General features: G+C 36.2%; 1 protein-coding gene across 1 annotated transcript in view; it reads right to left on the bottom strand.

Moving 5' to 3' along the window:
* Positions 1-12,402, bottom strand: part of SLC18A2 (solute carrier family 18 member A2) — a 42,869-nt gene that overhangs the window by 14,065 nt on the left and 16,402 nt on the right. Inside the window, exons 4-9 of the mRNA XM_051981516.1 lie at positions 6,932-6,990; positions 5,754-5,837; positions 4,778-4,870; positions 3,310-3,399; positions 3,174-3,217; positions 3,035-3,095 (exon numbers count right to left, since the gene is read on the bottom strand). Of these exons, the coding sequence (XP_051837476.1) occupies positions 3,035-3,095; positions 3,174-3,217; positions 3,310-3,399; positions 4,778-4,870; positions 5,754-5,837; positions 6,932-6,990 (431 nt within the window). The remainder of the gene's footprint in view (positions 1-3,034; positions 3,096-3,173; positions 3,218-3,309; positions 3,400-4,777; positions 4,871-5,753; positions 5,838-6,931; positions 6,991-12,402) is intronic.

Here is a 12,402-nt window from a genome sequence, read left to right as displayed (position 1 = left end):
AAAGAAAAACATCAGATTGACAACATACTGTCTGCACTGAGGCCTCTCAGATGTTCAAAGAACAGAGGGAAAATTTCCAGTGTTTTGAGTAAAACCTCTATGAGATGTTACTGAGCAAACACAAAATAAAATAATAATAAATAAAATCATCTTAATGCTAAATGCTTTGAAATTCTAATATTATTGGGTCACTATGGTAACTCAGGGAATCAAAATATTCAATTAATCAGAACACCCCATTCATTCCCTAATCATTTCTAGTAAATAGAAGCTTCCTGTACTAGTCTTTGAACCTGATTAGATGGGCAAAGAATATTGATTGCCTCAGTTAGCACTACCATCCACCCTCTGTCGGCTAGACTTCAGTGTTCATAGAACCAGAGTGGTAAAGATATAATATTTACATAATGGAGAAGGAAAGGATTTTGTCATTCTCATGACATTTAAAGGCCATCTGTACAAACAATGCTTAAATATAAAAATACAGATGTATCTCCCTTCCTTTGACCGTGTGGAAGCCGCAGCACCTGGAGTTATCAACAGTTTGACATTTAGTGTTGATTGCCAATTTTTTTTCCCTTTCTGTGGCTGGAAAAAAGGAGAAAATAATGTAGAAGACCCCATACACAAAAGTTTCCCCAACAGCTGCTCAAAGTAGCCCCTATCTGGCTGGAGTTCTGCCCCAAGTCTCTTGTTCCAGACTCAGTTATGTTCACTGTGGCTCACTGCTGTCCCTACTAAGGATTTTCTACATTTCACAAAGCATTCGTGGGATTGTTGTTTTCATGACCTGTCTCTGACTTCTGTAAGAAATGAGATTATTTCATAATCCTATTTCACAGATGGAAAAATCAAGATCCAAGGAACTTCCTTAATATCCCCAGAATAGCTTATGGACAAATAGGGAAGAAGCATTCTAGTTGCTGGTTATCCTGGTAATCCTCATACGGAATAATCATTATAGAAAATCATCATAAAATCAAAGCCTTACTTTATATATGGCTGGTGATGATTTTATGGAACTTACTACCTACAAGAAGTAATGACAGGAGAACTAGACAAAGTTTTACAGGATTTGAACTAATTTTATGCATAGCAGTTTCAGGAATGACTCTTGAGAAACTGGACAGTGCTTTAAGGTTGACCTCAGGGGATACAACCAGGCTGCCAGAGGCATAGCTTTTGTAACTCCTCTTGGCTATAAAATTCTGGAGGGGCTGGACCATTAATTTGATTCAGTAGGAGAGTTTACATAAAAATCTAGTCCAACCCCTGCCTAAAACATGAATTCTCTCTTCAATAAAGGATCATTTGGTGGGGAGCTCACTACCATTTAAGGCAATCATTTTTTTTTTAACAGCTCTAATTAACAATAAGCTTTTTTCTTAAAACCTAAAACTGTCTTTTTATAATTTCCATCTTCTAGATCTACTTGTTCCTATATAAGATAATCAGCCTATTTTTTTTTTTTTGTCATCCTGGTGCCAACTAAGAGAAGCCAACCTTCAACCATTTGGAAAATATGAAAAAGATTTTTGGTGAAAAACTGCTTAACCCACTACTGTTTGCAGGTATCATAAAGTCCTTAAGGTTTTGTTTGTTTGTTTTTACTCTTCTTGTTTCAGAGGTACAAGGGAGTAAATTAACCAGTGTCTACCTTAAGGGAAAAAAAAAAAAGGTACATCCTTTCTGTTGTTTCTTAGATATCTTATTTCCCTTAGAAAATCCCTCCTCTTACCATACCATTCAGCACTCTCAGGGATTGCTATCTGCCTTGTTTCAAATATGTCAAGATAAATTAGGTTGACTAGCTAAGATGTCTGCAGTTAGTCAGATTGCTCATTTCCAGAAAGTTCCAGGTATACACAGCAATGGCTTTTGGCATACAGGTATTATATTCTGCATTAAGGAAAATGTGTGTGTGTGTGTGTGTGTGTGAAACCCTCATATACTTTTGAATAGATCCAGTTACACATTTGTGGGATATTTTAATCAGAAAACAGATAATCTGGGCTAAGCTTCAGAAACTGTTTAGAAAATAATTTTGTGATATATGGTTATTTATGTATAATATATACATATAAAATATAGACATACACTTTTTGGGGGAGACCAGACCCATGTCCTCATGGGTTAAGGAACTTCCAATTAAGAAATTCCATCTCCCAATGCAAATCTATGCCTGCTTTGCAATGTACAGTTTTAGAGAATTGCTTAGTAAAATGATTTTAGTTTTTTGCTCAAAGATTTATGCATAGCAGTTCAGTGGTTTGCTTAAGATCACACAGTCATGTGTGTAAAAGGCAATATTTGAATCCAAGTCGTTTTGATTGTTAGTGTAGATCTTTATTCATTATACCATCAGTTGTCCCTTTCTTTCTCTCTCCCTTTCTCCCTCTGTCTTTATCTCTGTGTAATATCTGTCAACATATATATAGATTATCAAATGTCTTAGGGCACTTTAAAATTATTAAAGCTGTTTTATATATATGTATATATAAAACATATACATTTAATGCATATATCTGTGTATATATAGGAGTATACATATTTCTTCTTTCCCCCTTTCAATCTCTCTCCCTCTCTTTTTTCTGTGTGTGTGTGTGTGTGTGTGTGTGTGTGTGTGTGTGTGTGTGTGTGTGTGTCTCCATCTGTTTTTCCATATATAGTTAAGGAAACTGATGTAGTTAAAAGAATTTCTAATGCAGAAACTCTGAGGATACAGATCTGCAATTAGTAGCTTAGTGTCTTAATGTTGCTTGGGGTCCTTCAGAGATCACATGGCTTAGCCAGTCATATAGCTGCTATCTTTGTGTCAGCAACAGGACTTTAAAGCAGATGTTTCTGACTCCAAAGATGACCCTTAGACTACAATGTCACTTTTCTGCATATCACACACACATGCATGCACATATGCCCACACACACACACACACACACACACACACGTGTGTGTGTGTGTGTGTGTATTTGTAAAATGTACTTTTGGTAAGGAGAAGAATCATTATGAAAACATCAATTAATTACTTAATTACCTGCAGCAATTAAGATGTAGGGATCCTTCAACAGGGTGACTAGTGAAGTTCCTTTCTGACTCTGCCAAAGAGAGAACAAAAGGTTAAAAGAAGGCACATTTCTAGTTTATTCCTAAGAAGCTGTTGTAGCATGACTTACTTCTGGTTGAACCCTGGATGGTTGGAAAACAAACAGTTGAATAGCTGCAAAGAAAAGAAAAAAGGCAAACAGCATTTTTAGAAAGAAAGCTTTGAAGATCCCTAGCCCTATGGTTTTTGCTGTTATCTCTACTAACCTCCATCCAGCAGAGTTAAGGCAGCCAGAACCAGGAAAGGAGCCGTCTTCCCCACAAATTCATACATCACACTGCCAAAGGGTGGCCCCACTGTCAGAAAGAGAAATAAGAAAGGGAAGATTCCTAATCTCTATGAAGTGACTTAGCTAGGATGGGCACAGACTGGTCCTATTCATTTTATAAGTTTAAGTTGTCTTAGTGATCATTTTTTTTCTGGGGATAAGACTAATACATGCAAAAACTGAAAACATTTTTAAAAGCCTAATCCTGAAAGGGATGGTCAGTCAGAGAGAATCAGTATCCCAGATATTAAAACTAGGAATGCAGACTTGGAAAAGCAGATCCAGTGAGCACAAGGGAATATATAAAAGAAAACATGACTTCCTCAGAAATAGACAAGGATATGCTTTTTAGATTTCTAAATTCAAAGGAAAAGAGAGGAGTTAAAGAAATTGAAATCCTGAATTTTCTATTCATGAAAGCCAGCAAGTGATTCTCTGTGTGTGTGTCTGTCTCTGTCTGCCTCTGTCTACCTTTCTCTCTCTCTCTGTTTTTGTCTGTCTGTTTCCGTCTCTTTCTCTGTCTTTGTCTCTGTCTTTGTGTCTGTGTGTGTCTCTGTGTCTGTTTCTGTCTCTGTCTTTCTCTGTCTTTGTCTCTGTCTTGGTGTCTGTGTGTGTCTCTGTCTCTGTCTCTTTCTCTGTTTTTGTCTCTGTCTTTGTGTCTGTGTGTGTCTCTGTCTCTGTTTCTGTCTCTGTCTCTGTCTCTCTCTCTCACACACACACACACACACACACACACACACACCCCTCTCCATCATCCCCACCCAGATACTAGGCAAACTCCTTACAGATGAGATGGGAAGAGGAAGGGTTGTAAGAACCACACTGTCAATGTGAGTTATATCTACTGGGTTCACCAGTCAGTTCTTGTTAGAAGGAAATCTCTGCATTCTCTTTCTCTTTATAAGGAAATAGGAGTTAGCTAGCAAGCTAACATCAAGTACTGAGCAACAAAGGGATGACTTAGTATATTGTGACTCGAAGGAGCAACACGATTTTCATGGTGGACCTTCTCTTCACATGCCAGTGGAGGACCACTTCCCAATCAACCAGGAAAAAGGATTTCTCTCCTTGAGCTCCACTTCATAATTTAACAATTTCCCCCTATTTTTGGTCCTCCAACCTCCATGCAATCCAGTGAATACCCGGGGAAGCTCATTTCTAGAGCAGCATTAACATCCAGCCTTTGATTTCACATTGGTCCTGAAATCCATGCACTCAGTTGATGTGCAACCAGCTAGCTCTAGTCCAATGACTCCTCCCTAGAGTTAGGTTTGGAGAAGGTATATTTCTAGCTAGTTAAGGCAGCATGATTAACAGAGAAAGAGAGGGGGAAAGGAATAGCTCCATATAATCCATTCAGGTAATCATTTTCCCCTTGATCACTTAAATACTTTAGTCTTACCTACCTAGCACTCCCAAGGCAAGTCCTCCCAAGGCAATTCCTATGGCATTGCCTCTTTCTTCATCATCTGTGTAAACGCTGGCCAGCATACCCATCCCTAAATAATTTTTTAAAAATAATTAATGCAATGTATTAAAGGGAATTATTTTTTTCTTTAGTCAACATGCTTTGTTTGCTTTTCTCTATATCTCCAGCACCTAGTGGAGTACCTGGCATAGAGTAAGTGATTAATAAATGCTTGGATTGGTTGGTTGATTTACTGATCTGGTATATTTTGATAGAATAAAATAGAAAGAGGACCTTGCTGAGAGTCAGAGGAACTGAGTGTGCAACATGGATCTGTCAGTTGCTACCTTTGTGGCCTTTCTGTAAATTGAAAGGGGTGACCTAGTTTTAGAGCTTCTTAAATTTTTTCCACTCATGCCCCCTTTTGGCCTGAGAAATTTTTTTTTTTTGCATTTTTTCAGGTATATATAGGTACATAAAATAGATATCCAAATCAAACATTTACTGATAATAAATCATAATTTCACACTCTCCAATTCAGTTATGAGATCCCCATATGGAATTATGACTCACAATTAGAAACTTTGTCTTGGTCTATATACAAGTCAATAAAAATTCATTAAGGCTTTACTATGTGATAAACACAGCACTAAGTCCCCTGCCAGCTTTACATCTTCGATCCTGAATTCTCTGAATTCCTACTTTCTTTCTATATGCTTATGATGAGCAAGATCTGAGACCTTTTTAGAAACAGCTCAATGAATTTAGATCTTGAAATTAAACAGCATTCCTGGTACTATGTCAAAGTAGCCTTTAGACACCTTGTATCTAGTGCCACAGTGAACTGAATTATTCCTTACTAATTAAATAAGCAAGCAGAAAGTAGGAACATGAGAATCATTGGGAGAGGATGGGAGAAGAGGTTTGAACACACATTGTAGTTCATTAAATTAAGAGGATGTTTCCATACTCACCAGCTACAGAAGAACAAGAAGAACCCACTCCTTGCAAGGATCTTGCTATGAGGAGTAATGTGTAACTCCTAGAAAAAGCAAACACTGCCAAGAGAGCAGAGGGGAGGCACAAAATAAAACAATTCTAGTCTCATTGCCCTGGGAATTAAAATGGTCTAAGCTGAGATAATTTCTCAAAGTAATGAATAAACATGATGGTGGTCATGCTTGGTGCTAATAATAACAAGGTTTCATTTACTTGCATTTAGGGATATTAATTTTCTTCTATAATTGCTAAATCTGTATAGAATAGGAGCATTTAACCTGGAGTCCATGAATTCTTTTTAAAAAAAAACATTTTGATAACTATTTCAGTATAATTGGTTTCCTTTGGAATCACACATATTTTATTTTATGCATTAAAAATATTCTGAGAAAGAGATATAAGACTTCACTATACTGCCCAAGGGATCCATGGGACTAAAGAGAGACACTGGGGATAGTGGAACACCAGCTAAAGTCCTCCAGAAAACCCTATTCCTGGGTTACTTATAAGGTGGGAAGGAAGACACTGAACAACAACGTAAGAATTCAATAGTGTTCTGCTATGCTAACATTTCTACAGCAGTAATAGATGCCCTAATAATATTAACTCATATTTACTTACTGTTTACAATGCACATTTCCTCCCCAAGACAACCTTGTGAGACAGGTGATATAAATCTTCTGATACCTAACTTTGTAGAGATCCTTAATTTCAAAGAAATTAAATGACTCACTATGATCACACAGTAAGTGTCAAAAGTGGATTAGAACTCAGATTTCCAGCATGCTTTCTAGAATAACATTTTTCCCTCAGATAGTTGGCTGCCCACGAACTCTTTTTTTATGGACTCAGTGCATGGTTGGGTAATAGAATTCTTTTAGTATCCTCCATTCTTCTGAGTTTCCTGTTACTGACTGACTGGGCTGTCAGTTAACATTAGGCCAGCTATCGATGGCAAAGGGCCAATTAAAACCATCTCTGGATGATTTGGTGCTAATTAAGAGCTCAATGAGTAAAAGATGAAAAGACACTGGAAGAAGTAGTCCTTTATTTCTGGGTCTCCTACTAATATAAAATTCCTGCCTCTAGCCCAGCTTCCAATATTTAACCCGGACCCAGAACAACAACAACAACAACAAAAGCATATACTTACTTATAGTAGACACAAACATTATACAGAATCCTGCAAACATTGGGATCTGGTAACCTATTCTGTAAAAAAAAAAAAAAGCCAAAAAAACATTCAAGGATACTCAATTGTGCTCTTTTTTGGAGGCAGGGGAAGAGAAGAAGAAGAAATTCATCATTAACTAAATTTTTTAAAACATTTGATTCATTAGGGCAAAATGCAGCTATTAAAAACTTATCAGTAACAAGATGTCCCCCACTTATATATTTAAATCATGCAAGACTCCTTGATAAATGCAACCCAACATTCTCTTCAGTTAATTTTCTTTTGGATGAAGGGAAGAGAAAAATAATCAATCACTAACATACCTTACTTGACATAGCATTTGATCTTTCCATGTTTAACTGTCTTCAAGTATAAATTCATTTATTTTTAGCTAATGTTCTTTGGCATAAATATAAAAGCAATGTTTGCTCCAATAGAATGTAAACTTCCTGATGGTAAGAGCTACTTCCTTTTTTGCCTTTGTATTTTCAGTACCTAACAAACTAACAGGTGCTGATGAAAGTCCATCAGATGGGCAATGATTATATAAGATATATAATGACTATATAATGTATAATGGAATATTACTATTCCAAAAGAAATAACAGACATGGAGAATTCAGAGAAACATGGAAGACATATGAATTAATACAGAATAGTGTAAGAAAACAATATACACAATAACTAAAACAACATTAAAAGAAAGAAAATAGACATTAAAAACCCAGAGACAATATACACAATGGTATATAGTAATAGAGAGCCTAGACATATTAAAAAAAATAAATACAATGACTACAATGATGTTATTTAGAAGGAATATAACTATATAAAAAAAACTCTGAAACCTGTTTAATTTTAAGAACTAAGCTTGTACTTAAGAGAAGAGGTAAAAGATTTATCTGTCCTTTCCTTTAGCTCCTATTAAAGGAAAGTATAGAAAAAACTATAGATTAAGAATCAGAAGACTACCTATGTTATTGTCCTAATCTATTACTGACTAGATGAGAAATTTGGGGTAAATCACTTCTTTGGGTCTCTGTTTCTTCATCTGTCAAATGAGTGAGTTCTATTATATGATGTATGAATTGTCTTCCAGTTCTGATATTTTGTGATGATAATTCCAACTTTACAGATGAAGAAAATGAGACAAGGAACAGTTGAGAGATACATGTATCTTTTTATCATCATAATATGTTCAGGTATGTAGGGGTGTGTGTATGTGTGTGTGTGTGTGTGCGTGTTATATCTATAGAATGCACAATGATGCGATTTATTTGATGCATTAAAAAATGCAGCCCCAAATTTCCCACCTTTACCAAGTCATGTTTCTTATAGTGCTTGGAACTTCCCTAACTGCATGTCATCCCTCTTCTCTGCTTACCAGCATCCTACCCATTGTTAAGGGCCCAATTCATTTATTCAAATACCACCAGCTTCATTCAGTGAAGTCCTCATGCATCCTTACCAACTGAAAATGATTCTCCCCCTCATCTGCTTCCAAAGGACTCTGTATTTCTTCTTATTCACTTAACAATATTCTTTTGTCTTTTCTGTGCACTTTCGCTTACTAGATTATAAACTCCTTGAAGGCAGAGATGGTGGCTCCCTTACCTTTGAAGTTATAATACCAGGCTTTTCCAATAGCTAGTGTTTAATAAATGTTTATCGAATTTAATTCTCCTTGGGATGCTCTCAGTACTTTTAGATGGTGGCTTGGCTTTATTGATTAGGTGGTAGTGTGGTATAATAGAAAGAATACTGAATTTGGAATCAAAGAGTCTGGATTAAAATCTTAGTTTTGTTGCCAACTATCTATGTGACTTTGGGAAGTCTTTTCAACTCTCTGGACTTTGATTTCCTCATCTGTAAAATGAGGGAGTTGAACTAGATTATCTCCCAAATCCCACCTCCTGCCCTGCCCCATCTCTAAAAATGCAATCCTATCATTGGACTGAATTTTTTTGCACCATGTTTTACACTTTTGGCCTGTCTCTCCTCTTTCTGTCTCTGTCTCTGCCCCTCTCCCTGTCCCTCTTTGTCTGTCAGTCTGTCTGTCTATCTGTCTCTCTCTCTCTCTCTCTCTCTCTCTCTCTCTCTCTCTCTCTCTCTCTCTCTCTCTGTCTCTCTGTCTGTCTCTCTCTCTGTCTGTCTGTCTGTCTCTCTCTCTCTCTCTGTCTCTCTCTGTCTCTCTCTGTCTCTCTCTCTCTCTCTCTCTCTCTCTTTTTCCCTCCCTCTCTCTCCCCCTCTCTCTCTGTCATCCCTATAGCCAGAGGCAGACCTTGCAGCATTGCCATTGTGTAGAATGAAGGTGAGAGAAAGTAGGATACTTCTCTTTATTCTAATGACCAGAATAGGTAACTCTTCTAGAAGCCAAATGTGACTGGGTGATTAAACTTTTTTTTAGCCTTTTCCCAAGGATTCAATTTAGCAAACATGTATCAAATATATCTTGAAAAAATAATAAAATTCATCTGTAGGAATAAAAGGTCAAGTCTCTCAAGGGAAATAATGAAAAAAAGTCAAAGTAGGAAGCCTAGCAGATCTCAAACTACAAAGTGGTAATCATCAAAATGATTTGGTCCTGATTAAGAAACAGATGAATCACTCAGTGGAACAGACTAGGCCTATTCTACCATAACACTCTTTGTCTGCCAAAATCCACTGTCATAACTAGAAAGCAATCTGGTAGGAATTAGTTAAAGACCAATGTCTCATTCCACACACCAAGATAAGGTCCAAATTACTACTGACTTAGACATAAAAGATGATTTTATAAATAAATTAGAGGAGCAAGGAAGAAATTACCTGTCAGATCTATGGATAGGAAAAGAGCTCCTAAGCAGACAAGGGATAAGGAGGATCCCAGAGAAGGAAACAAACAATTTTCATTACATAAAATTAGAATGTTTTTTGAACACATACATAAATGAATGCAATTAACTTTAGAAGGGAAAAACATCTTTGCATCAAGTTTCCCTGCTAAGTGTCTCTTTCAAAGATATATTTAAAAAACTAAGATATATAAAGAATATTTTAAATCTATAGAATAAGAACCATTCCTCAATCAATAAATGACTGAAAAATATGAATAGTCAAACTTTCTAAGAAAAAACTCCAAGTCACCAATCACTATATGAAAAAATGCTCTACGTCATTAATAATTAGAGAAATGCAACTTAAAATAAACTCCAAGTTCTACTTCATACACCTTAAACACACATGGCTTTTGATATGTATCATGTATCATGTATCATGATGTATCATCATAGACATATGCCTCAAAAATCAAAGAAAAATGAAAAAGACCCATATGCACAAAAATATTTATAGCAGCTTTTTTGTAGTAGTAAGAACTTGAAACAAAGCAGATACCTATCAAATGGATGATAACTGAACAAGTTATGGTATATAAATATAATGGAATGCAATAAGAATACAGTGCAGTAAGAATGAAAGGAACAGTTTCAGAGAACACCTGAGAATCCTAGTATGAACTGATGCTAAATGAATTGAGCAGAAGCAAAAAAAAAAAAATTATACAACATTTCAAATATAAAAAAACTCTGAAAGTCCTTTTTTTACATTGTTTAGTCCTTTCAGATACTTCTGAAATCTATTTAGGGTTTTCTTGGCAAAGAAAATGAAGTAGTTTGCCATTTCCTTCTCCAGCTCATTTTTCAGATCAGGAAACTGAAGTAAATAGGATTAAGTATCTTTCCCAGGGTCACAAAGCTAGTCAATATCTGAGGCGAGTTTGAACTCATGAAGATTAATATCCAGGTCTAATATTCTATCTACTGTACCATCTAGTTGCCCCACTGAAAACCTTAAGAAAGCTGACTAATTTAAAGATCAATTATTATTCTGGAAGACAAATGATGAAGCACACGACCCACTTTCCTGGAAGAGAAGGAATGGACAAAAGATACAGAATGAGCCATATGTTTTTTTGTTGTTCAGTCATTTCAGCAGTATCTGAAATTTTTTTCTCATTTGGGGCTTTCTTGGCCAATACTGGAATGTTGTTTTTTTTTTTTTCATTTCTTTCTCCAGATAACTTTACAAATCAGAAAACCGAGACAAATAGGATTTGCTCAAACTCACATAGCTAGTGAGTGTCTGAGGCCATATTTGAATTCAGGAAGATGTTTTTCTGACTCCAAGTCTGACATTCTGGCCATCTAGCCATCTAGACATGACCAAAGATAACTAGTTTGTATGCTTCTTATAAGAATCTTGCTCCCCTCACCCTGCCATGGGATAGAGGCAAGACAGGAGGGGGGAAAACAGTTTTTAATTGAAATTTTTAATAAAATATGTCCCTCCCTTCATCCAATATGTGTTGACCTATATCCAAATATCCAAAACATGCTGGTTGTATCCAAGTATATATAGTAACAAAGAAACATTTCTCATGTGAAAATTGTTACCGGTTTCTCTGCTGGTTGGATTCAATATTCAGCAAAGACTTGCATGGTGGATCAGAGACTATATAAAACATATCTTTATACAGTATATTACCACTTGGCTAGGATATGTTGCAAGAACGGATGGTTATGTGAGGGCTGAAATTGCCTCTAGCTCCACAGAACAAAATAAACTCTTCCTTCCTTTCAGCATCCACCTTGAAAAATTCAGTAGCTGGAGGGCTAATATATTTTTCAAAGCCGTTGGAATTATTGGTATAACTTCAATTTCACTAATCCTTTATGCTGGTTGTAAACCAATCCCTCCCAACTCTAAAAGCATTCAGCATTTCTGCAACCAGATGAAACATCAGTGTTCCTCTAAGTGGTCTGAAGTCTAAGCGGGTAGCATTGGTTTCAAAATATCACTATTCATCATCACAGAACAGTTTACTTCTTTCCTTCAAAAATTCCCAATAGTCCAAATGTGGCTCTGCCATCTGTTGGGTTGTCCATTTGTATTTCAGTATTAGTAATGCTGGCTAACCACTTTGATGGATCTGTGCTCTCCTTAAGATGGGAAGTTTCTCTCACAATAAAAATTACAATCCATCCATGACCTTTCATCTTGTAAAGAAATTAATAATGGTGGAAAGAGAAGGTTCTTCAAGTCAGAAAAATTGAGCTGAAATCCTGTCTCTGTCATTTGGTACCTATGTATGGAGTTAATTTTTTTTTTTGGGTTTATTTATCTGTTAAAATGAGGTAATTAGATAAGATGGTCTCTAAGGCTCTTTATGATATCATAAATATCATAGATTTATGATCCTTTTAAAATCCTCCATAGGAGGTCCTCCTTTGTGCTAATGACCTTTTTATACCTCCACATTGGGTACCAATGACGTACAAAAGGTATCCATTGTTTTCTCTGTGTTTCTCTCGATGCTCTGTCTCCCTCTGTATTTTTGTCTCCATCTCTCTCTCTCTCTTTTCTGTCTTTCTCTCTCCCATTTCCTTCCTCTCTTTTCTCTCTCCTCTCTT

This window comes from Antechinus flavipes, chromosome 2, assembly GCF_016432865.1.
Source record: "Antechinus flavipes isolate AdamAnt ecotype Samford, QLD, Australia chromosome 2, AdamAnt_v2, whole genome shotgun sequence".
NCBI lineage: Eukaryota > Metazoa > Chordata > Mammalia > Dasyuromorphia > Dasyuridae > Antechinus > Antechinus flavipes.
This window is presented reverse-complemented; position numbering and strand designations above follow the sequence as displayed.